The following is a 27,279-nucleotide window of genomic DNA, read 5'->3' as shown; positions in this document are numbered from 1 at the left end:
ACGGTGTTTTTCTTGTAGTGTTGAGATGTTCAAATTTTAGAATTAACAATTCTTATTAACTACTTTGATTATGCAAAGATTCCATTCATAGCAAACTTTAAGTGATTAGACTCCAATTCCTTAGTACTTTAATCCTCCTCTAACTCAATTAACTGCCAATTTTTTGGTCACTTAATCTAATTAGAAGGTTTAAGTTAAAATTCTAGTTTGCAAGCCACACAAAATCCTAAAAATCCAAAGATGATATAATTATATGTCACGTATCACATTAAATTTAGATAATTAGAGAGTTATGATAATTCAGTTTCAAGCTGTTATTCAGGTGAATGTAAATCAATGCAAAAATTAGGAGTAGAAAACAATAGTTATTAATCTATCCAAATAAATAGAAAATAATAGTTCATAAGAAAGAATCTCTTTAACTTTTTTTTTTTTTAATTTAAGAGTTAGTAATTTTTGTAGATATTTCAACTCATTAACGTTCAATACAAGACGTACTCTAATAGACTTGTAACAAGTGACAAATCCAAAAATAATTTAGTAAAGACAAATAAATATTATTATCGCATACTATTTAAAAAAAAAAAATTCAAATTGTAAGGGAGGACTTGCTCCCGCTACAATATATATATCCGTCCCTATATATATCCGTCCCTAGGCTTGTTAAGAGATTGTCTTCGTATCATTTTTTTATTAAATAAGATATATTTTATAAACTTTCTATATTTTTTAAATGATTGATATGTGAGAAAAGATTATAGACTTATCTTTTATATCATACAAATATATCATACAAATAAATAATTTTTTGGTGAAAAATAAATTTGGATAAAGAATATTTTTTTTATTAAATTTAGGAAAAAATATGTGCATTGTTGCACATAACAATTTTTTATGTAATTTTTTTTGTTAAACAAAAATTTTTATTCTTTACTAAAACTTCATTGTAGTATAATCAAAAAATAAAGTATGCCAAATAAGAAATAATAGAAGTATCCTTTATTTTTGTTTAATTATCATTTTTCCTTTAATTATAATTGAGAAAAATTCAAAATAGCCTCCGACAATTATCTCAAAAGACAATGAGATTCTTGATAAAAAAAAAATAACCCGGTTCTTGAGCTTTATTTTTATGGTATTGATTAATCCTTGTGTAAAAAAAATTAATGTTATTTTTTTGCACAGAGACTAATCAATCCTAAAAAAAATATATATATCAAGAATCGGATTAGATATTTTTTTTTGGAAGTCTCGTTATCCTTTCGAAATAATTATGAGGGGTGGTGGGGTATTCGCTCATTATAATTTCAGTTGAGAACTAGTATTATTACCATCCAAAATTTTAACGAGCATACACAAGTGAACCATAAGCCTTACCACGTGCCTATTTTCCGCATATGCGTTGTAAGAAAAGTTTATTTGTTTTCTTTCGTACTTTTAAAAAATGGTAATTATTCTGATAAGATTACTAATTTATATCTATTGTTATAATATAAAAAATTGATAAGTATTTTTTTTTAGTTAATTGATTTTGACTTTTTTTGAGATTATTAAATTGATATAATTAATTTGATTTTAATTTTAATTTTTTATTAAAAAATATTTTTTCATAGAAATTTATTTAGTCATTTAATAAAAAATATTTATAAAAATATATTTATTTTTTATAATTATTTATAAAGATATTTTTGTACATATAGTAATATAATATTTTTAAAAAATAAATAAAAACTATAGACAAAAATAAATATAATCTACATGGTAGGTTTTTATTTATCTATTTTAATTTTTATATTGTATCAATATATATAAGTTTGTGATCGTATTCTAAATTTGTCATTTGTTATTTTTTAGTAAAAATTTATTTGTCTTGTTTCTAAATTTTAAGGGTCTTAACTATGTAGATTATCAACAACATATTCTATGTTGATTGACATCATGTTATTTGTGTTTTGTTAAGACATTGCCTTAGAAACCAAAAAGCTAATTAAATAATAAAGGTATTGAGGAGGATTTGTGTATGTTTTAGTTGTATTTGTATTATGAGGTCTCTGACTATGTTTTACATTTGAGCATCGGTAAGAATTTATATACTTAAATGATTTAATAAATTTGATTAAATTATTATTTAATAAATTATTAATTATCAATTTTATAAAAAGTTAATCGAAATTTTTATATTAAGTGTTCTCACCTGCTGTTTGTCAGCCTTTTATTTGGTAGATACGTAATAAATTTTCATTTTTTCTCTTTAAAGAATTAGTCCATCTTAACTTTCTTTTTCTTCATATTTTAAACTTATTCAACCTCACTGCTCAGCATATTTATTTTCATTTTCCATTTCTAAACGTAGAGTCGTAGATTTTAGGTTTGGTCACTTTATTTTTTAGTGTGCAGGTTTGATTTCCTTGATATTAGAGGGTGTTTATAATACGATTTGGTCTCAATTTTAAATTCTAAACACGGTTCGAATTCGATAGGGTTAAGTCAAACACGAAATCAAATTAAATGCCTTGGCTAAATCATTCAATTGAGTCAAGACCAAAGTTCAAATCACCCGATCTGACCAGACTAAACCATTTATTATTATTATTATTATTATTATTATTATTATTATTATTATTATGTACTTGTTGAATTGTTATAATATTTTTCATTGTGTTTATCATAATCTTTTAATTTTATTAATTCAGTTTTCTAAATAAGTTTTATATTTAGTAAAATAAATTTATTTGTTTTTAATTGAGTGAGTTTATACTTGATTTGTTGAGTCCAATTCTAATAAAATATTTTACTTTTATAATATATATTTGGCTGTGGCAATTATTGATGAATTAGAATTTATATAAAACAAATTTATACTAATTTTTAACGCTACATCTTAAGTTTCATTAGTTGGATCTTTTTATCGATGTGCCATGCTTTTTTTTTTTGAAATATATTATTAAAATGTCATAATCTTTTGAAGGTAATTATCTAAATGCCACTCTTTTAATTTGTTAAGTTTTAAATTTTTAATTATAATTAATTATAGTAATATAAAAAGAGTGACATCTAAGTTAATAGTTTTAAAAGAAAAACATTTTGATATTAAGTTTTGAAAAAAAAAAATCCATTAGTAACAAGTTGTTTTTATTTATTTATTTTAGTTTAGATTTCATATGAAGTCCATTTTCATCTGGTTTGGGCTCAAATTTTATTGTGATCTGAAAATAATGAAAGTTTACGTACTAAATGAGTAAAAATCTGAAAATCAACCTGATTAATATTTAAAGTCGAATCTAAACAAAGACAGATCCGATTTCATCTTACGTAGAAACATTCCCTAGTTGACACACGAAAATTTTGATATCTTATATTAAAGATATCTACTATACACCTGAGCAAAAAAAAAATTATACACCGTTAATATAAGATTTAGTTTGGTAAAATTTTTACTTTTTAAAAATAGTTTATAAATGATAGCATTTGAATTTGATAAATTAAATTAAAAATAATTTTTAATAAATATAAAAAAAACAAACACATTTGATAAAATAGTTTTTAAAATTTAAAAATACTATAATAAATATTAATGTAAGTATTAAATTTGAATATTGATTAATTTATAAAGTTATATTAAATTTTTTAATTTTAATAAACACAAATTAATTTTAAAAACCTCTTCTTTAAGTACTTTCAAAAGAAATACTTTTAACTTTTAAAAACTATAAATATAAACACATAAATTTTTTATTTATCAAATACAAAATAAAATATTTATACTTTCAAAAAATACAAATACTTCTTCAAAAAATCAAACCAAATCTAATTATGCTAGCTAGAGTCCAAGGAAAGGTATAATTGGTTTGGACACATGCATGAAATAGTTACTTTATGAATACAGCTAACTACAAAATTACTACATAAAGTTTCTAATTCTAACATTTTCTGTTTTGCAAACAGAGCGAGCTTATTATTGGTCGTTTTGTTGAAGAATATGATATGAATGCATTAATTTTATGAATAATTAAAATATTCGATTTTTAATTAGTTAATTTTTTTATTTTAATTTTTTTAATTTTTAAAAGATTTAGAATTTAAATTAATATTTAAGAATTAGAATTCAAAACTTAAAATTTAAGATTTAAAAATTAAGATAAAAAAAATACTTTTAAAAAATTGACTGATATTAATTAAAAAAAATTAACTTTCTAATTATCCTCATAATTTTAATAAAAAAAATTACAATTTCAAAAATATTATTTGTACACCAAAATCAGCCACTAAAATCAACTATCAATGTATTGGTGTATAAATATATATGTAGTTTAATTTATTTTCAATGTGTATTTGTATTCTAATATGTATTTTATACTGTGGCTAACTTTCGAAGCTGATTTTGGTGTACACGTAGCATAACTCTTATAATTTTTTAAGGACCAAAAAATACTAGGAGTTAATTTTTTTCAAGTGTAAAAAATGAAAAAAGTTTATTAGTATTGATTCAAGAAAAGAAAAGGATGCAAGCAAAATCTGATAGAAATAAAATTAGGATATAGTTTTAAATTCGATGAGCGTTTATAAAATCATTTATAGAACGGTCAAGTATAAAATATCCTAATAGGAATGAAAAGATGCATTGCGAAACTTGAGCATGAGCATGTTTGTGATCTCCCAGCGTACCATAATTTAATGAAGAAATAAGAATAACAAATGATTTGTAAAAATGAATTAAATAGGAAGGGTCGAAATGAGGGAGTGTTGGTATACCAATATTATTTGGCAGCACAGCACATCAAATAAAATGAAATGAATGGGCATCACTCACCAAACCATAACCCTTTCCCTTTGGAGTCACGTTGCCTTAATCTTATTGCACTCTTTTGAAATCAATCTTGCTTCCTTCCACTCAGCAATACGCTTCCCATTGAAACCAACACTTTTCCTCTCTATATGTGGACTATGGAGTGGGAAATAAACTTGGTTAGTTGGTCTTTCTTGGTCTAGTTCTAATTCATACCACCAACAACAATATCCAACCATAACCATAATAATAAAGTTAATTTAACAGACGCAACACAGCAGAACAAAACAAATCAAATTAAAGCAAGCTAAGCGAATTGAGAATAATATGCTCCCAACAATCCAACCTGGACGGGACCTAACCTTAACAGCAGCAGATGCCCATGCCGCCGCCACATTCTTCAAATGCATTAGCTGGCAAGTCGAGGAAACCTTAGATTTACTGAATTGCCCTTACCATTATGTGTGCGAGACAACTTACCCTGCAAATTACCCACCTTATGTTGATATCTTGGTCCTCCTCTTCGCGACAGCTTCTTATTTGGTGACACTTGTGATTGTTGCTACCACTGCAAGGTCTCGTTATTCTTCTTCTTCTTCATCAACACAAAGAACAACAAGGTACCTGCTTCCATGTGGACCAATATCACTCCCACTAGTGATCTTAACCTTTGCAAAGGGTCCTCAAATCAACACATTATTCCCAATATCATCCACTGGCCCTGCAATTCTCCACCTGGTCCTCATCTCTGCATTGGTCTTTGACTCTCAGGAGGAGGAGGAGGAGGAAGAGGAAGAAGAAGATGAGAACAAGAAGAAGAAGGACTTGAGGTATGCATTGTTTGCAGCATCAACAGTATCAGGAATCCTGCATGCAAGCCTGTACCTGGACTATGTGGTGATGCCTTATTACACGGGCTTGGACGCCATGAAGAATTCGAGATTGTCAGGAGAGTGCGATTCTTGTGTGTGCAGGAAAGAGGAGCTGGTGGTGGGAGGGAAGGTGGTTAGGTACAGGGCTTGGTCACTCACCACTTTCATGGTTGTTGGGGTTCTCTGTTTCAGGATTATATGCAGAATCGCCGCCGCCGGCAACAACAGAATCATGTTGCAGAGGATTAAGGGGCTTATGGAAAGGCTAAGCTGGCTTTTCATATTTCTGGATTGTGTTTATCTGGCAGCAAAATCACCTCATCATCATCATGCGACACTTGCTGCTTCTTTTGGAGCCATATTGCTTCTCATTCTACTTCATCTCCTCAAACAGGCCTCCTTTTTATTTTCTTCAATGCTTCCATTCCCAACACATCTCATCGTGAATCGAAATTCTCTAGTTAAACCGTTATAATATAAGGATCGTAGTTTTCTTTTCCTTTTTGTGTGTCTATTGTTTTAGTCGGTATAGAATTCAATAAGATTTACAACCATATAGAACATGGCTTATAAGTTTAACTTGGTGTTACTCAAAATAGTAACTTTTTTTTTTGGTTATCTTCTGCTTGCGACTATTCCTCTATCTATTTTTGGTTTTTCTTATCGCCATGCCTGAAAATTAAACTAACTATTTTTCCTTAAAAATAAAAAAAGAAGAGAAAAAATATAGGAAAAATATAGGTTGACAATGAGAATACTAAACAATATGTGAATAATGGATATGTGGGATGTTCAATTTAATAAGTATGTAGACGAGTATGTTCATTATTTTTAATTGGACGATTATTTCTTTTGATTCAATTTAGTCATGCACAATAACAATGACTAAATATTCAATTTATTAAGTGTGCAAATGTTTATCCTAATATTAAAATTTAAAAAATAATTTGAGAATAGAGTATTTTTTTTTTACTTTATTAAATCAATTCTAAAATTTTAGAATCTATTGTTCACATTGTTTATAAAAATCATTACCTATTAACAAAATCGAAAAACATATTAGGTTAGATCAGCTGAGCTAGTAACCTGCACAAAAATAAGCCTCGCATAATAATTATAATTGAGAGAAGAAAATAACTATAGGAAAAATATTTACCAAGTGATTGTTTTCGTGTTGGAGACTCGAATAGTTTTTAGTATTGTGTTTGTTTCAAGTTTCAACTTTATTTTTTAACAGAAATTAGTTTTATTAAAAATTACTTTTCGTATATTCTTTATAAACTTTATAAAATAAATAGTTTTTTAATTATAAAAAGTGAAATTATAAAATCAGAATTTATGCACCGAAACATTGATATACACACTTGGTTGAAAACGAAATCTGCCCCAACCACATGGTGTCTAGACGAAATAAATACATAAAAACTTGACACACATGACAAATGTAAATAATGCAATCTCTATGTCAGAAAACATCGTACTGTCTATATTCTATAAGGCACAAAGTGGGTCAGCAACATTCATTTCACTAATTTGACTGTTATCTATCTAGTGTGCATCACTTTCTTTTCCATGCAAATGAACAGTAGCAGGGAGATACATAGAAGGAAGACAAACACATAAAGCAACTGCACTAAGGAGTTTGAAACCTTGGTTAATTAGAGTATATTAATATATATAATTAGTAATGATTAATTGATATATATGTACCAAGAACGTATTGAACATTTTTGTATTTGATTTTATTTTTCATAAATCAATTAAGATGAATAACCTATATACAAATTAAATATTATTACTGAAAAGTAAGCCAAGGCAAGCGGTTACATTATTTTTAAAATGTTCTTTAATAATTTTTTATCTTAAAAAATATTTATTTAGGCCCACAAGTCAATATCTTCATGCTTGCCAAACAAAATGATTCATGAATATGTCAACAACAACAATAATAATAAGGAAATACTATTGAAGAGCAGACACTTCATATAGCTCATAAGTAGCTAATAAGTTTCTTATCCACTATTACTGATTACCAGTATCTAATTCACTCTCCTCATTTCTTTCTAGATAATGTGCAGATAATAATAATATAAATATATTTTTGATCAAACATATGATGAAAAGTGAAAATAAATTTGTTGTATAGTCTGAAAATTATTTAATGTAAAAAAGCAAGGTTATAATTCTGAAGGTGCATAGTGGAGTAGCAATGAAAGTGGCAAATCTTTGTGGATGACGATAATGATGATATATCATCTCATGCATCGAAGGGAACTCCTCCGTCCTTCTCTATCACCCTGCAAGTCATCATGATTCATCAGAATAATAATAATAATAATAATAATAATAATAATAATAATAATAATAATAATAATAATAATAATAATAATAATAATAATAATAATTCAGTACTTGATACATATAACCGACAACTTAATTATATATGTATAAAGATGGATAAGATAGATACCATTTTGATGGCCCCATGAGTAGTCCAGTGAGTGAGTCATGATCAACATTGGGCTGTGCAAGCTGAAGATATGGATATGGATATGGATGAAGCTGCTGTGGTACATGTGGTGCACCAAGCTGAAGGATGGTGCCAGCAGAAGCAGAAGCTTGCTCATCATCGTAGAATGGCAACTGATGATGATGATGATGATGATCCATCACTGCTTTGTTATCACCACCGTTACTTGCTGCAGCCCTTTCAAACTCCAATACAGCAGTTTGCTGCTCCTGTTATTCCATTTATCAGTAATAATAATTAATGTGTATATATAACTATATTAACTAGTACCAAATTTATAGCTTGCTAACTTACATACCCAATTGGACAAATTGCAGTTTTCATCTTCCAAGATTCTTTCCTATATAAATTACAAGAAGCACCAGTTACAATAATAATAATAATTATATATTAAGAACGAGATGATGGAGAGATTATCAATTGATTATTTGACCTTCCTTCGCAGGTTCTCCAATTGCTGCTGCAGGAGCTCATTCTGATGCATATGGCAATAAATTATAAATGTCAAAGATTCAGTTGCAAAAGTACTTTAATTCAATTTTCACATAATAATAATTAATTAACAAGTAGCGTTTAGCAACTCAATTTTATAATGCTTTCCTTCAACATGATATATGCATTGGATTTGTAGTTACAGGGGGATCCTGAACATATATAGTGAATGGAAACTAATTTCTGACATTAGTTAACTTAATTATATAAATTATAATCAGTATTTGATCAGTGATAGAAACATTTAATTTTGTCTGAAATGTATGCACGCATATCGCAATATATACCTTATTATCTTCGGTGAGCATTTTGCAAAAAAACTCCTTATCACTTTATTTATTTATTTTCTTTGACATTAGTATGTGTATTTGCTCATTTAGGTCACCAAATTTCTGAAAACTATGTGAAGAAGAAAAAAAAAACAACTTTGAAATGCACATGTGTGTGTATATATATATACCTGACCGTTAATCATCACCAAAAAAAAAAAAAGGTATATACCTGACGCTTTCGAATCCTTGCAACAGAGCTTTGAACTTCATCTTCAAGCTTAGTCAATTCTTCATATCGGAGACAAGCTATACCCTCTCCAAGGTAGCGCTGAATCCCCATCTCAAGGCTCAGATTTTGACGCCTCAGCATTGCCATCTCAGTCAATAAATCTTCCTACAAAAACGAACATGCAAATCATTCATTATACTATATGATTAGAAAGAAAATTGAGCACCTTAGTCTCATAATAAGTACCTGAAGGTGGGAATGTCCATGGCGCGTTATGCGAGTCCCTGTAGATCGTTGGTACTTTTCAATTATTTGATCCATCCTGACCAAAATATTAATTTCACGTTCATATATATATTCAAATATGATATGATAATAAGTAGATAGAATTGAGGAAAGCCCTAAGGAATATAAAAAGATTATACCTGTAGGGGTGAGAGGAGTAGTGAAAGAGCTTGCCAGTGTTGGAGAAGACGATGAGTCCGATCTGGGCGTCACAGAGGACAGAGAGCTCATTTGTCTTCTTCAGGAGTCCGTTCCTTCTCTTTGAGAACGTCACTTGCCTCGTCGTCGTGTTTTCTATCCTCTTTATCTCTATCTTTCCCCTTCCCATGTTTTATTCCACAGCTGAAAGAAAGAAGCACAGGAAGAGAGTAGATCCGAGTCAACACCTTACCTAGCTCTCCCACGATTTCCTTCTTTGCTAAGCTACTTAGGAAGCAATGCGTGAAATCAGGAAGAAACTTGCGAGATTTGAACTTGTGAGAGTGTGTGTGTGTGTGTGGGATATCAATTTAGTGACACGGAAAATAAATGCTTCAAGGGTAGATATGTCATTTCCTGCAAGTCATGATTATGCAATAGCAGAAACCCATATGGCCTGGCCTGATGCCGTTGCCATGCAGGTCCGAGGGGCGAAGATGATATCATATAATTCACAAATGGCAATGCATCGCATATCATCACTTCTCACTTCTCACTCTCCTGGGCTGGGGTCCCCTCTTCTTTCTACAAGTATTTTCCTTTTTTTTTTTAGTTATATACTCTTAATTGTCATCATAAACAATTGTCATAAAAAACAATGATTTTTATAAAAAACAATGACTTTTTTTAAACAATATAAAGTATGAACAAGGAATGTTCAACGGAATGATTATCTTAATATTAGATTTAGATGAATAATTTAAAAATATAATATATTTTTATTTTATTAAATCTATTGTTCACAGTATTTATAAAAATTATTATTTATTTATATTTTTTTATTTATAAAAAATAATTAAAAATACGATATCGTTATTATTTTTTTATTTTAAATTTTTAATATCTCGAATTTGTCATTTTTAATTTTGGAGGTAAATTTTTAAGAATTTTAATCCTTAAATTATTATTATAAGTCGCAAGAAAAATTAAAATAAAGAACATATCTAAGTGTACGCATTTAAAATAGTACATATATTATAAGATTATAATTAATGTTATGAGTTTATATTTTATGTGATTTTTTTATGTATAAATTATTTTTTATAAGATATTCTTTTTCTTCTTCATGAGATATATTGTTCATAATTTTAGATTTATATATAATTAATATTAAAATATATATTTTAATAATAAAATAATAGTTATAATATAATAATTAAATTCGTAAATTTAAGTTATTAGAAATTAAAATAAATGATAAAGAGTTAATATTCTTTTTATAACATCTTTTTTAAAATTTTAAAAAACTTTTAATCATGAAATCGATTATTAAAATTTATTGTTTTAAACTTATAGAAATGGTCCAAAACACCTCATTCTTATATATGTCACATTCATTCATTAACATGGACATTAATTACTGTCCGCTCAAAAACAAAATACAGACATATTTTAACTACTATACATTTATTTGCACGGATATAATATAATAAGTTCGTCTAACACTTTCACTTTTTCGTGTTTTGTACTACTTTTTTTTTTTTTTGGTTTCCCATGGTATCCCCCAACCCGACAGGTCAAGGACTAATCCGCCGCGGTATTGAGCTCCATTTAAGGGTTTGTCGCTGGCCAATGGGTTGCTGCATGCACAAGGCGGGATTCGAACCCCCGACACTTGCTTAAGCGGACTAGTGAGCTAACCACTAGACCAACCCAACTTGGTTTGTGTTTTGTACTACTGTATCGTGCATACTGTATTCTTAAATTTAATATTACACGAGAGCTAGGGGCTTCTGGTAGCTAGTGTGGTAGTAATAATACTGTAATAGTAATAGGCTAATAGCATATAAAGATCCATTAACACTAATATAAGTATAATTAAATTACACCAAATCTCCGATTTCACGCGCAGAGAATATTTATGGTTGAATTTTACTTAAATAATAATACTTATATATTCTGTCTCTTCAATATTGATTACCCATTACTCATTACTTTACATCCCTCAATAATAAAACCAATAATTTCTAAGTTTGGCAACTCTTGTGTTTGTATTTTTTTTTTATTAATTATTATATGTATAATTTTTTTTATATTGAAAATTTTAATATTTTCTTTTAATTTATCCCTTTATGTACAACATAAATAGTTCTTATTTATTCTCTTGAAAATACTATATTTATTTTTGTTTAGGAAGAATTTTTTGTGCCTACAAAATTTTTGTCTAATTTGTCTAAAAATAAAGATAAAGTATTTTTAAATTTTATAAGAAAATGTTAATAAACACCATAAAAGACACCTTTGCTTGGTCCATGTTAATTTATCGATTGATTATTATTAATTAATTGTACATCAAGTGCAAACCTGGTTTAATTTCCTATGTGAAAGTTCTCAAAGTGGTCAGACATGGGAAAAATCAATTTGGTAGATAAATACCAAATAAAGGAGTACTTGTGATATTTTAGGAAATAAAAGAGAGAAATCATGATGCCTCGAAGAAGGAAATTAAATAAAAAATGTCTTTAAAATGTATATAAAGTTATTACATTCTACTACAAAAATTATTTATTCTAAATAAAACTCAAAAAAATTAACTTCTAATCTTCTATATATTATGTCAAATATAAAAATTAGTGCATGTTTTAATATATCTATAGATTTATTTTTAGTTAAATTCGCAGGTAACATGCATATTTTTATAATTTTTATTATTGAAGTCGGTTGTATTATTAGAATAGAGATTTTATATGAGACAAATTCTTCCAATGTAGCTACGATCATGCTAAATGATTATGTGTGGACTTTGTCAATATTAGTAAAAGGCAAGAATATTGAAGTTTACCATTGTTATGATGTCAAATTTATATTGGGACAGATGATGACAAAAAATTATTAGAGATTTCATTAACATGATCATGAAGTTGCGTGTTATTAAATGATGTCAAAGAATTACGATCCCAATGTTAGTTGCATGTTACCATTATTATCTTGTTCAGGAGAGAATTTTTATTTATAGGCTAAGAGCCATGGTCATGTTGATGAATTTCTGCATTTATGCATGGCCATGGAAGTTAGGACATCATCCGTTCATTGCTAACAATCCTATTTCCATGGCCCATATGACATCTTCGAACTTTGCAATTTACTTTATCAATGGAGTTTGGATTATATTTTGGTTTCTTTTATTTTACTACTACTGCTACGTACTGCTACTATTGATATAAAAATATTGATAGTAAAATATAAAAATAGGATGATTTGAGCTCCATGTGTAGATGCAGTGGAGTGATTCCACTTACTTCGGGTGGAGGTTTGATGTGTTGATATAGAATTACTAAGTTCGAACTATCTAAGGGTTGTTCTGGTTGAAGTTTGGAAAGTTGTAGAGATAACGATAAAAGAGAATTAGAGTAGAATCCCCTTTAACCTTGGCTCTCACCCACTAGAAAAGGTTTAAGCAGTTTCTCTGTGTTGTCCTAAAAGAGACTACTCCTATATTGGTTGATTGTTACCTTGAATTACATTTTCAACATTAGATAATGAATTCACAATGTGTAGCATTATGGTTTGAAGTCCAACTTGATGATTGTTTGGTTCCTATAAATGATTGCTTTTGTAATAGTTGTTCTTTAGTTTCCATCGTGAAAAAGTTACATGAACATGACTTGCTTTTCATTTTTTTTTTCTTGGTGGTGATCATAGCTATGAGGATAAGCATAGACATTTCTTTGTAATGTGCAAATTCTAGCCTTTTTATGTTAATTATTTATGTTGAGTGCATGTCTAACTATTTTTCCTTATATATTTGTGTCCATTCAACAGTCTACAAAAGCAATGCCAACACTTCAAATTCCTTCTTTGTTGCAAAAGTTTAGGCATTGAAAATTATATCAAACAATGCAACAAACTTTAAGAGATGTGGTCGAGCAGCATTCAAAAAAGCAATTTCCGCCAACCCGACCAATAGGGTAATTAAGCCATGCATCCTTCTCAACAAAGGGGTTTCTATGCAGACTAAATAGTGGCACTCAACAAGCATTTTTACTGCTTCACCGACTCAGATGGCCAGATCAGAAAGCATTGTACCTTCTTCAACTGATTCATCAACTACTATAGCGCCCCTTTTCAAACACATCAACAGTTTCTTCCATTCTTTAGTTAAACTAAATTCCAGGATACAAAATATTAATGTGACAACATTCAGGTCAACATGTCTTGTAGAGATAATAACTAACTAAACGGTTTAATATAATACATATTATCTTTTTAGCTATCACTTTGCCATGGAGATATTTTACCGAATAATTAATTTGCTCCATAAATCTTCACCCAAGAGAATTTACTTTTTTTTTCCCTCACCAAGAGAATCTAACGATCATATAAAATGTGCTAGCTATAATAAAAGAAAGAGGGGGAGGGAATGAATGATATTAAAAGGTAAAAGTGAAAGAGAATAAAACACATTTCTACTCAATAATTTGATATGTTGGGAAGTTACATGAAGAAGTCCCTTAAGCCAAAGAATATCTTTGCATATAAGCTTGATCTGATAAGTCTTTTTCTTAAATCCATTTGTTTTTGTGAAAGTAGCAAGAATAAAAACCATATTGATCCCTATCTGAGAACAAAATGGGAGCAGTGTTGTGCATACATTTGGAGATTATTTAATGATTCGCTAATTAATTTCAAGGAGCAGCATTGGAATTATTGTAAGCCCCAACAACGACATCATCAGGTATGTACTTGTTCCAAAACCAGTGGGACTTCCAAACATGGTTCATTTCTTCAACAGGGACGTTCTTAGTCTCAGGCAACAAAACGGCAATGAAAATGGTCATGACGAGCACCCAAGCAGCAAAGAAGAAAAAGAGACCAAACTTCAAGTGGCAAAGCATGCTAAGAAAGATTTGAGCGATGCCAAAGGTAAAGACCATGTTGACTGCAACATTAATAGCTTGGCCTGCAGGGCGAATTTCAAGAAAACATATTTCGTTTGGTACCAACTAACCTAGTGGCCCCCGTGACCACGCAAATGCTGCAACATATAAACATATAAACACCAACAGGATGTCTGCTTCTCCTTTGTTAAATGATCCTTGACCATTCAATCCAAACTTCATGCCGATCATGATTCTAACCACAATCTACAATCCATGCAATAATAGTCTTGCTTAGTCGCGTCATACATACATACATATACACATTTTTATATAAATTTATTTTTACCTGACAAACAAGCATTTGAATTCCACCTTCAAAAAACAAAATCCTTCTTCCAAATTTGTCTACACAGAAAATAGAGACAAGTGTAGCAAGAACATTAACACCTCCTGTGATAATTGCAGACATGAGCGAGGCATCACTGCCAAAGCCCGGAATGGTAAAAAGTACTGGAGCATAAAACATGATTACATTAATTCCGGTGAGTTGTTGGAAGAATAGAATGAAAAAGCAAAAACTGAGTTGTGGCCTATATCTGCGTCGTATAATGTTCTTCTATGGGTTTTCCACCTTGCTATCCGCCTCACATGCATCAACAAGATCTTGATATTCCTCATCAACATTGTTAGTGCCACGGATTTTCTGCAACATTGTCTTGGCTTTTACGTGTTGTCCTCTTTCAATCAAAGAGTTTGGTGTTTCCTCTAAGCAAAGTGACCCTACACACAGCAAAATTGCTGGCACATCTCCAACTCCCAAAGATACTCTCCACCTATTTTTATGCTTCGAAGTTGCAAAGTTGAGAAGGTTTGCACCTAGGATTCCGATTGTGATCATCATTTGAAACCCAATGTTGAGTGCTCCTCTAATTTTAGCCGGAGCCATCTTAGACAAGTAAATCGGCACAGACTATTTTCACAAGAGCAAATAAAAAACAATTATCAGTCTTAAAGAACTAAGTATTAACGGGTGCGGATTAGAAAACTTATATATTAATAATGTCGTTTCTCACCTGATTGCAATATCCAACACCAAAACCCAGAAATATTCGACCGATGATAAGCATTCCAAGGTTAATTGCGAAGCCATTCAACAGTGCTCCAATAAGGAAAAACAAGCCACCCAAAAACATGGATGACTTGCGTCCGAACCATCTTGAGGTTGTGGCAACAAAGAAAGAAGCCATTAATGCCGCAAGATATAGAGGGGAGGTGAGCAACATGAGTAGTTGGTTGTCAAATTTACAGTATTGATTAGTAGCGGAATCATCCCTCATTTGTTTATACACAGCCAGAAAGAATTGAATTAAGAATGGTTCCATAGACGTGACTCCTCCCGTGATACCAAGATCGTACCCAAAGAGAAGGCCTCCCATGGCAGCAACGACACATGTAATTAACACGAACGCGGTCACCTCTCCCTAATGTTGCCGTCCACCAGTTTGGATATAGGCACCTCCTGCCATCTTTCAAACTCAGGCATCAGAGATGCTCTACTTAGTGATGATGATAATGGTTCGATAACATGTTTAATTTATAGGATATTACACTGGCAGCAACCCACTTTGGATCTCCAAAAATGTTGACAACTGACACTAAAATGACTTCACTGGTTTCTCTGTTTTGGCGATAAGCATCGACACATAGAAGGGTGAATCGCTGGTGCCTTTTAAATCCTACCGAATTTTCCAAAAAGTGGTTAGTGGGTGCCAGTATCAGTTCTTTTCTTTGAATAATTGAATTGGGCCCATTGGACAGGGGTTATACTGTGACTATGGAGAATGTGCTAGCACACACCTTGGCATCTCTAAAATGAGAAGATCAACTAGCCAACCACTAGTCATCTTGTCCACCCAAGCAAATTGCAGAATTAATCAGAAAAGAGAAGCTGGGCTTACTTTCTCTTCTTCAAAGCCGTCGCATTGAAGCTGCTCAGATTTAGTCATTTCTTCTTCAGAGCTTCAGCGTGGTGCTCGTCTAAACGTGCTAGCGTCGCCGTGCTCCTCCAGCATCAAGGTCGCCTTTTTATGCTGCCCATGGTTTCAAGAAATTTCAATTCAGACATAGTGAAGAGAAAATATATTCAATTGGGGTTAGAGTAGGTATGCGGGTTCGTTGTTTCTGGGCCTGGGTTTGGTTCCGACTCCGTCCAAAAAATAATAGTAATTAATTAATTAATTTTTTAATAAATAATAGTAATAACAATAATAATATGTATAATAATTATTTTCATTTGTATAAAAATTATCATACTTTATTATATCAATAATAATTTCTATAATATCTTATATATTGTCAAAATATTACAAAAATAAAATAAAATAAAATGAATATTTAAATTGGACATTCTTTCAATCAATGATGAATAAGTATTTTCACAAAAACTGCTACTCTAATTTTCGCATTAAACTATTAAAGTCATTCTTGCACGGCTAATTATTAGTTTATTAGTGTCTTGATGGAAAACTCAACTATACTTTTATATTAAACCATTGTTATATCGTTAATATTAATCAATTAGTGAATTGTAATAACTAGCATCCCAGATACTATTATTTTAACTTTTAGGTGATATAATTTACTAACATACACGTTAATATTTATTTTTTTAAATTTTAGGTGTTAATATAATTTATTAAATCAAAATATTAGGATTATCAATAATATTGAATGAACAAGTATTTTTAATAACTAAGTTCAAATATATACTATTATACATAATTGAGCATACTTAAGTGTTTCCTTTCTTCAAAGATTTCTACAGTTCAAATACTTTTTTAACAATTTTTTTTATTTTACCTTTTTAAGAACAAGAAAAGCAAGGGGAAAAAAAGACATTCTTATCATGCGAATTAGTTGTGTTTATTAGCATTTTGATTGAGGTGAATTATTTGGTGTAGAAAAGAAGTTATGTTCCACACGTATAGAAATGTGGTGGCAAAATAATTCAGTGACACCTGTCTACTTCATGAGACCAATTCTGAAAAAGCTAGTGGCAGTGTGCAAAGAAGACTGTAAAACCATGAATGTTGAGACATGTGAGTTTAGAAGATTACGAGATGAAGTATATTAATTAAGTTATATTAAGAGATCCATTATGATAGCTAATAATGGACCTATCTGAAGTGGATTTTTTTTTTTGTTGTAAAGTATTTGTAAATGGAGTAGAAAAAATGGCTTTGGTGGTGGCTTCAGGTTTCTTCGCTGGAAATAGAAAGAGGGTAACCCAGGGGATGAACTTAACGGAGGGGAAATAAAAACTCTAGATAGAGAGAAGAACTTGCTCCTCCTCAGACGGCGCTAGAGGGAGGTTGAGTTTCCCTGGGTGGTGGCTCCACACGTGTTGGGGGAGATTGGTCGGCTTCACTAGAGAGTGCCCTGTGCTGCGGGTGGAACGGTGTCGATGCGCAAAAAACGGAGCACCGAAGCTGGGCAAGACTGCCATCGATTACAATCTGCCGATGGAGGTATGCATTGTATATTTTCCAGATGAAACTATTATGCCATAAGGTTTTTTTGTCTCTAAAATGTGGGTATGCTCATGTTTGGGTGAAGACGTGATGTGCTTCCTAAGAAAATGCTAGAGTTTTGATTCTATATATCTTTGTAGAACTGTGTTCATAATTTTTTATCCCAACAAATTTGTCCCTAAAGTTTGCAATTGTAATAACAGAAGTTAGTTTAAACAGCATTCCATTTCAATTTCAATGGTAACTTAATTTAAATAGTTCGCACAATTTTAGCAAGCAAGGGTGTTATTAATTGCTAATTTGCAATGTTAATATGCCAAAGTAGTTTGATTACATGTATAGTCTCCTGCTAAATACTTTGAAACAGATTTTGAGAATGAGTTTATCTGCGTTTGCAAAATGTTTTTATGGAAGTTGTTCACCCGTAAGATGATCGTGCTGGACATGTAGTTGATTAAGAACCCCAAATCCGAAAGAAAAAGGACAAATTTTAATTGCTACAACCAATATGGTTCCCTTTTGCTTATTTTTTGTTATAGATTTAACATTATCTATATATATGATCTTTGACTTTCTATTGCCTTGTAGATGTGCAAGGAAATTGACGAGGTTGGTTAATTTTCTATATAGCCCATATCGCTGTTTGTTCTTCACGCCACCTTCTTGGGTCATCCTTGACTGCTTCTATCACAGAATCTGCCATATCTGCATTCTTCAGAGCCATATATGTTGCAACCTTAATTTCTGTAATTGCTTTCATGTTAGCTTCTATTTTTTCGTCCACCTCTATTTTCGTTTCTTTGACTGCTTCCACCTGAGCGTGAGCAGCAGCTTGTGTATTCTAAAAGTATGTTGAACAACTAGTTCTACAATCACATTCAAGGCCACTATAGTCAGTGTAAGAAACATGTTAATTCTTTTCACAACCAAATGGTAAAATGATTTCTTTTAAAGGAAAAAAGGGAAAAAAAGATGACATCTGCCAGAAAAAATAATAATCTGTATTTGTCAAGCGTTTTGTTTGTATTTCCTTATTTTACTAAAATGTCTTATCTCAATTTTTTTTTATATTTCCATATCGCCCGCTTGGTCTTGGTGAAGACGCGATAGAAATGACGCAAAGCGGGAATGTGAGGTCGAAACCTCTACTGGACCCTGCCGACGTAATTAGGGAGGTAATCACGACTTCCAAACTGTACTATCGTGTGTTCGGCATGTTTTGTCAGTCATTAATTAGGGTGTAGTGCAAAAATTAGATTAATTTAGTTTTGTCTCTGTGTAGGTCATGGAACTGCTTCGCAACCTCAGCTAGCGTTTTGTCGAATATGTTTCTGAAAATATGTTGTCTGGGAATAGTATATAGTCACTTTGCATGAATATCGTATTTGTAAAGGGAAGTCAAATGTTTTAAGATGACACTTTGCATGTATCTATACCTGGATGATAGGGGGATTAACGGTTTAGGGTTTACTATTGTGAATGAGTGTTATGCTGTGCTATTTTTTATTTCAATCAGGTTGAATAGTTCCTTCTTGATATGCAGTAGGAGTGTGTTTTTTACGTAAGCTGGACTGAGAATCAACGGCCTTGAGGCCCATTAACTCTATGGGTGAGATGTTATTGGATTGAGGAATGAAAATGTCACTGTGGTTGATGAAACATAGCAACAAGGGGAATGAATTTCTTGTGCTAACAAATTATAGGTCGTATGACTTCCATCCCAACTGCATCATCATCCTATTAACACTAGAATGTTGTGAGCATGAGTAAATTAGTTAACCCAACGTACATGTATATAGATGGTAGAATATAAGAATGGTCTAATTATAATTCGTATGGCATGGTTCTACATTGGCAACCCTCCCATTTGTTATGTTTTTTTATTTAGATACTAAAAAGTGGAATGTCTCAATGAAATGATTGTAAATCAACGTCCTGGGTGTTGGAAAATGACCTAGGAATATACCCGTTAAATTTAAGTGTTGAGTAATTATTGTCTCTCATTACGTTTCTTCTAGCCACATCATACCGTGACTTGGTTTAATTCAGAATTTTTATTTTTTTTTGGCATGATGCTCTCGTTACGTTCCTTCTAGCAACTTTCTCAATAATGGCGTTAGATAAAGAAACAGCCTGTGTTGAGAGATAGGTAGAGCGATACGGGGGAAGCGAGAGAGACACGAGAAGAGATGGAAGAGAGGGGAGCCAGGAAGAGTGCGACAGATATAACATAGAGATTAAGTACTTATAATAATTAAGATTATTTTAGTTACTATTTCTTTTACAACAATATTATTTAAATTTATGAATTTAAAAATAATTTACTATTAAAAAATATTAGTATTAAAAAAGTTATAATATAGTTAGCATTTTTAAATTTGTAATGACTAATTTTATAATGTGGTTAGCATTTTTAAATTTTATAGATAAAAATAAATAACCTAACCAAAAGTTATTTTTAAATGTGTAAAAATTAAATTTATTTTTTTACCTAAACAAATTTATCTAATTATAATTTAGCATAACAATATACATAATATTTAATAACGATTTAATATAATTAATTATAATTATCATAACAATATACATAATATTTTTTTTGGACATAAGACAAGTCCATGTTAGGTATCTGGTGCACAAAATTGTGATCTCTAAAACGGCGCCAAAAACTTGGTACGCACGATTGTAATCTCAACTTTTTTTCACAACTCCGCACAACTAACCAGCAAGTGCACTGGGTCGTCCAAGTAATAAACCTTACGTGAGTAAGGGTCGATCCCATGAAGATTGTCGGCTTGAAGCAAGCTATGGTCATCTTGCAAATCTCAGTCAGGCAGATTCAAATGGTTATGGAATTTTGATAATTAAAATATAATTAAAATAGAAAATAAGATAGAAATACTTATGTAATTCATTGGTGGGATTTCAGATAAGCGTATGAAGATGCTTTGTTCCTTCTGAACCTCTACTTTCCTATTGCCTTCATCCAATCATTCATACTCCTTTCCATGGCAAGCTGTATGTTGGGGGATCACCGTTGTCAATGGCTATTGTCCTTCCTCTTAGTGAAAATGGTCCAAATGCGCTGTCACCGCATGGCTAATCATCTGTCGGTTCTCACTCATGTTGGAATAAGATCAATTGATCCTTTTGCGTCTGTCACTACACCCAACACTCGCGAGTTTGAAACTCGTCACAGTCATCCCATCCCAAATCCTACTCGGAATACCACAGACAAGGTTTAGACTTTCCGGATCTTAAGAATGGCTGCCAATAATTCTAGCCTATACCACGAAGACTCTGATCGTAAATCAGGAGGCTAAGAGATACACATTCAAGCTTGTTTTCATGTAGAACGGAAGTGTTTATCAGGCACGCGTTCATAAGTGAGAATGGTGATGAGTGTCACATAATCATCACATTCATCATGTTCTTGGGTGCGAATGAATATCTTAGAATAAGAATAGGCTTGAATTGAATAGAAAAACAATAGTACTTTGCATTAATTCATGAGGAACAGCAGAGCTCCACACCTTAATCTATGGGGTGTAGAAACTCCACCGTTGAAAATACATAAGTGAAAATAGTCTCAGCATGGCCGAATAGCCAACCTCTCAGGGTCTAAAGAAAACGTCCAAAGATGTAAAATAAATCACTAAAAAGTAGTTTTTATACTAAACTAGTAGCTAGGGTTATAGAAAATAAGTAATTGATGCAGAAATCCACTTCCGGGCCCACTTGGTGTGTGCTTGGGCTGAGCATTGAAGCTTTCATGTGTAGAGACTCTTCTTGGAGTTAAACGCCAGGTTGCAGCCTGTTTGTGGCGTTTAGCTCTGGTTTATAACTTGTTTCTGGCGTTTAACTTCAGAATAGGGCAGAAAGTTGGCGTTTGAACGCCAGTTTGCGTCATCAAAACTCGGGCAAAGTATATACTATTGGAAAAGTTTCACATGTGCCAGCCGCTTTATTGGCATAGCAATGTACCAGGTACGGTTCAGTAACCCATAAGATTTTTGTCGTGTTATTAGGTGTGTAATGTCGTTAATGTCCATGAAATGAGAGTAAAAAATCGACAAAGGACAGCTCATGGGTGCGGCTTTGTGGACAACTGAAGAACTACTATAGTAAACCAGCTGGGAGCTGATGACCTATTGGAATACAAGCCTGAAAACATAATGGACAAGTAATGAAAATTGGATAAAAATTTGCAATTTGATGTGGCTGAAGTTACTTAAAAAGACTTGACCAAAATAAAAAAGGCTGTAAAGGGTTTATTAATTAAAAGAAATAAATAATATTGTTGTAATATTATAAAATTGAATAATTTTTAATAGAATAATCATTAAATTAAATTTGTTATTGTTAATTATATTTATTTTACATTCAAATAAAATAAAATACGTGATAAAAATGTATTTATTATATATTTGTGTATATTACACGCAAAAAATATTTTATAAAGATAAATAATTAACTACTATATATATATATGTTATTTTATTCAATTTTTTAATAAAATTATTATTAACTGAATAATCAAATTTAGTATAAAAAAATTAAATTTGTTATAATTAGGTAATTAAAATTTTTCATAAATACTAAATATGTATTTTTATATAGTTAGTGGCTGATTTTTGTATTTATGTAATATAATTAAGAATGATTTGACATACTTTTTTATGTATATCAAAATTAATATTAATATACAAGTTTATAATTTACATGAATTTAAGTCGAATATGAAGTACATGGATACAAAAATAAATTTATGTAAATGAACATTTCTTTATTTGAATAAAATATTTTTTCACTTCAAAATACTCATTTTATCTTAACATGCATTGTCTGTATTATTTTATTTTATTTTTATATCTTTAATAAATATTCTCTTAACAATGAATAATATTAATAATTTAAAATTATTATTGTTCCGGCCCGGCCCAACTGGGTCATCATCCAACACGACCCGATCAACCGACCTAGTTGACCCCCGCATCCGGGTTGCGACTCGGACACTTACCTCCTGGCAGCCAGCTGTGGTAGCTGTGAAAGGAAGTTTTCAGGAAGGAGACCTCTCCTGTGAGCCCGTCCTACTGACCAGGTATATATGGGAAGGGTCCTACCCTTCCCCAAAGGTACGTCACTAGCACCTTTGCTCCTGCCACCATTTGAATCATTTTTGACTTGGGCGTCGGAGAGTCATTGCAGGTACCCCCCTTCACTTCACATCAGCTCGAGAGGTCATTTACCCCCACGTCCGACTCACCAGGCGCAGATCCAGATCGATTCCCACCGTTTTCCACGAAGAGCATTTCCGACCCGTCCGATACCCGAAGAGCCGAATATTGGCGCCGTCTGTGGGGACCGGCCGGAATGGATTTTCTATTGGATCCTGTGGAGGCCGACGACAGGGCCGAACCACGCGGGGGAGAAGTCGCACCCCGAAGCGGCAGGGGAGCCTCTGTGGTCTCCTCCCGAGAACGTACAAGGTCCCCCCGTAGCGGCCTGAGCCACCCTCGCGCTCCCAGGAGAGGCGCTCCTTTGGAGGAACAGGCAGCGACAGCGCTAGAATAATGTAGGAGCTGCGACACAGGGTGCAGAACTTGGAACGCAAGCTGGCAAGCCGGGAGCACTACCAACCAGCCCATAGACAAGATCGCTCTCGATCTCCTCAAAGGAGAGGGAGAAGTCCACGAAGAAGTCGTTCCAGACACACACCGAATCCTCGATCAGAATCGAAAAGTCAAGGGAAAAGCAGGGAGGCGCTAAGAAGACCGTATCCCGGATGTTGCCGTCCACCAGTTTGAACATAGGCACCCCCTACCATCTTTCAAACTCAGGCACCGGAGATGTTCTACTTAATGATGATGATAATGGTTCGATAACATGTTTAATTTATAAGATATTACACTGGCAGCAACCCACTTTAGATTTTCAAAAATGTTGACAACTGACACTAAAATGACTTCCAATTACTGTCACTGATTTCTCTGTTTTAGCGATAAACATCAACACCGAGAAGAGTGAATCGCTGGTACCTTTTAAATCCTACTGAATTTTTCGAAGAGTGGTTAGTGGGCGTCAGTATTAATTCTTTTCTTTGAAAAATTAAATTGACACTGTGACTATGGAGAATGTGCTAGCACACACCCTGACATCTCTAAAATGACAAGATCAACTAGTCAACCACTAGTCATCTTATCCACCCAAGCAAATTGCATAATTAATCAGAAAGGAGAAGCTGGCTTACCTTCTCTTCTTCAAAGCCGTCGCTTCTCTTCTTCAAAGCCATCGCATTGAAGCTGCTTAGATTTAGCCATTTCTTCTTCAAGACTTCAGCGTCGTACTCGTCTAAGTGTGCTAGTGTCGCCGTACTCCTCCAGCATCGAGGTCGCCTACTTATGCTGCCCATGGTTTCAAGGAATTTCAATTCAGACACAAGGGAGGAAAAATAGTACATTCAATTGGGGGTTAGAGTAGGTATGCGGGTTCGTTGTTTCTGGGCCTGTTTGGTTCCGGTTCGAACCCTTGCAACAGAGCTTTGAACTTCATCTTCAAGCTGAGTCAATTCTTCATATTGGAGACAAGCTATGCCCTCTCCAAGGTAGCGCTGAATCCCCATCTCAAGGCTCAGATTTTGATGCCTCAACATTGCCATCTCAGTCAATAAATCTTCCTACAAAATTGATGATATTATTAAAACTATAACTTTTATGCAAATTATTCATTATACTATATGATTAGAAAGAAAATTGAGCACCTTAATTAGTCTCATATAAGTACCTGATGGTGGGAATGTCCATGGGGCGTTATGCGAGTCCCTGTAGATCGTTGGTACTTTTCAATTATTTGATCCATCCTGGCCAAAATCTTAATTTGACGTTCATATATATATTTAAATATGATAGGATAAGTAGATAGAATTGAGGAAAGCCTTAAGAAATATAAAAAGGTTATACCTGTAGGGGTGAGAGAAGTAGCGAAAGAGCTTGCCAGTGTTGGAGAAGACGATGAGTCCGATCTGGGCGTCACAGAGGACAGAGAGCTCATTGGTCTTCTTCAGGAGTCCGTTCCTTCTCTTTGAGAATGTCACTTGCCTCGTCGTCGTGTTTTCTATCCTCTTTATCTCTATCTTTCCCCTTCCCATGTTTTCTTCCACAGCTGAAAGAAATAAGAAGGAGCCAGGAAGAGAGTAGATCCGAGTCAACACCTCACCTAACCAGATCTCCCACGATTTCCTTCTTTGCTAAGCTACTTAGGAAGCAATGCGTGAAATCAGGAAGAAACTTATGAGATTTGAACTTGTGAGAGTGAGTGTGTGTGTGTGTGGGATATCAATTTAATGACTCGGAAAATAAATGCTTCAAGGGTAGATATGTCATTTCTTGCAAGTCATGATTATGCAATAGCAGAAACCCATATGGCCTAGCCTGATGCCGTTGCCACGCAGGTCCGAGGGCCGAAGATGATATCATATAATTCACAAATGGCAATGCATCGCATATCATCGCTTCTCAGTTCTCACTCTTCCGGGCTAGGGTCGCCTCTTCTTTCTATAAAGAGTTTTTTTTTTTAATTATATACTCTTAATTGTCATCATAAATAAAATCAAACTGCCTTTTTTCGGTTATATATATATATATATATATATATATATATATATATATATATATATATATATATATATATATATATATATGTGTTTAAAAGTGTTTTTATTGTTCTTAATTTAAGAGTTATCTGTTCTCTCAACAAATTTATAAAAAGCAATTGAAAATATGATATCATTATCATCTTCTTATTTTTTGAGTTTTTAATATTTTGAATTCGTCATTTTTAATTGTGGAGGTATATTTTTAAGGATTTTGATGTTCAAGTTATTATGAGTCATGAGAAAAATTAAAATAAAAATTATATCTAAGTAAATATATTGTGAGATTATAATATTATAAAATTATATCTTATGTGAATTGTTTTTTGACGCATAAATTATTTTTTTCTGTAAGATATTCTTTTTCTCTTTCATGATATATATTATTCATAATTTAGATTTATATATAATTAATATTATATATTTATTTTAATAGTAAAATGATAATTATAATATAATAATTAAATTCGTAAAATTAAATTATTAGATATTAAAATAAATGATAAAAAGTTAATAATATTCTTTCTATAACATCTTTTTTAAAATTTTAAAAAACTCTTAATCATGAAATCGATTATTAAAATTTATTAAGTTTTAAACTTATAGAAATGGTCCAAAACACCGTCATTCTTATATATATATCACATTCATTCATTACCATGGACATTAATTAGTCCGCTCAAAAACAAAATACTGACATATTTTAACTACTATACATTTATTTGCACGGATATAATAAGTTCGTCTAACACTATCATTTTCTCGTGTTTTGTACTAGTGTATCCTGCTGTATTCTTAAATTAATTTACACAAGAGCTAGGGTAGGGTGTCAAAATTTTTAGAAGCGCAAAAATTTCTATGAAGACGGTCCCGAATGAAGATTTGAAGGTGAAAATTTTTTTTTGTGGAGATGAGAATGGAGACTAAAATCCCTCCTAGACAGACACCGGATCTGAGCAAAAATTTCTGTCTCATCTCCAATAATTTTTTGAATTCTTGAATTTATTTAAATATTTTTAATTTATTTTTAATATAGGAACTTTTTAGTAATTTCACCTATTAAAAATCCTAACTGTATCTTATTGAACGTCTTCCATTCTCTCCTACTACTTCACTTAGCGCCGTTTCGAAGTCCCAACTCTCCACACAAGTTCAAAACTTTTAATCCCCATAGTTGTGTCCACAGTCACAGCCATAACAGCATACTCCCTCATCAGTCGCCACCGGCCACATTTCTTGTTCAGTGCTTATCCCCTTATGGACTATGATTTATTATGTTGTATTTCTGGACTTATAACCTTGGATAAGATATGTTTGTAATAATATTTTGTAGTTTGTTTTCTTTTTTTATTTTTCACTATAATTATCATATAAATGTAACATAGGGAGATGGGGAATATGGTCCCACGAGAAACACGGAAAACGTGAGAAATGAAGATGGAGACGATTATCCCCATGACGAGAATCGAAGCAAAGATAGGAATCAATTCTAAGAACAAAGACGAGAATAGAGAGGCATTCCTAGTCCCCACCCAGTCCTATTAACATCCCTAAGTTAGGGACTTCTGGTAACTAATATAGTAGTAATAATAATAGCATATAAAAATCTATTAA

The 27,279-nt window shown here is 31.9% G+C and overlaps 3 protein-coding genes across 15 annotated transcripts; 1 reads left to right on the top strand and 2 right to left on the bottom strand.

Annotated features, from left to right (window-relative positions):
• The first annotated feature begins 4,850 nt into the window (after positions 1-4,850).
• Positions 4,851-6,237, top strand: LOC112717175 (uncharacterized). Its single transcript, XM_025769277.3, has one exon. The coding sequence runs from the start codon at positions 5,114-5,116 to the stop codon at positions 6,131-6,133; it is 1,020 nt and encodes a 339-aa protein (XP_025625062.1). The 5' UTR covers positions 4,851-5,113; the 3' UTR covers positions 6,134-6,237.
• Positions 6,238-7,604: 1,367 nt separating this feature from the next.
• Positions 7,605-10,182, bottom strand: LOC112717174 (MADS-box protein GGM13). The gene is made up of 7 exons (XM_025769275.3): positions 9,607-10,182; positions 9,428-9,503; positions 9,182-9,346; positions 8,622-8,663; positions 8,487-8,528; positions 8,129-8,397; positions 7,605-7,955 (listed from the first exon to the last, which is right to left on the bottom strand). Exons 1-7 carry the CDS (start codon positions 9,792-9,794, stop codon positions 7,916-7,918), a joined length of 822 nt encoding a protein of 273 aa, XP_025625060.1. The 5' UTR covers positions 9,795-10,182; the 3' UTR covers positions 7,605-7,915.
• A 3,866-nt stretch (positions 10,183-14,048) lies between these two features.
• On the bottom strand, positions 14,049-25,571 carry LOC112717171 (sugar transport protein 9-like). 13 transcript variants are annotated; one of them, XM_072205612.1, is made up of 8 exons: positions 24,974-25,565; positions 24,798-24,884; positions 24,265-24,690; positions 16,443-16,574; positions 15,558-16,220; positions 15,017-15,454; positions 14,831-14,889; positions 14,049-14,748 (listed from the first exon to the last, which is right to left on the bottom strand). In XM_072205612.1, exons 5-6 carry the CDS (start codon positions 15,918-15,920, stop codon positions 15,101-15,103), a joined length of 717 nt encoding a protein of 238 aa, XP_072061713.1. In that variant the 5' UTR covers positions 15,921-16,220; positions 16,443-16,574; positions 24,265-24,690; positions 24,798-24,884; positions 24,974-25,565; the 3' UTR covers positions 14,049-14,748; positions 14,831-14,889; positions 15,017-15,100. The 13 variants fall into 13 exon arrangements, 10 of the variants coding, with proteins under 10 accessions (XP_072061713.1, XP_072061711.1, XP_072061710.1 ...); XM_072205610.1 differs by having other exon boundaries at positions 15,558-16,574; XM_072205609.1 differs by having other exon boundaries at positions 14,831-15,454.
• Positions 25,572-27,279: the final 1,708 nt, after the last annotated feature.

Source organism: Arachis hypogaea, chromosome 10, assembly GCF_003086295.3.
Source record: "Arachis hypogaea cultivar Tifrunner chromosome 10, arahy.Tifrunner.gnm2.J5K5, whole genome shotgun sequence".
Taxonomy (NCBI): Eukaryota; Viridiplantae; Streptophyta; class Magnoliopsida; order Fabales; family Fabaceae; genus Arachis; species Arachis hypogaea.
Note: the sequence above shows the minus strand (reverse complement) of the source record. Positions and strands in the feature narration are given on the sequence as shown.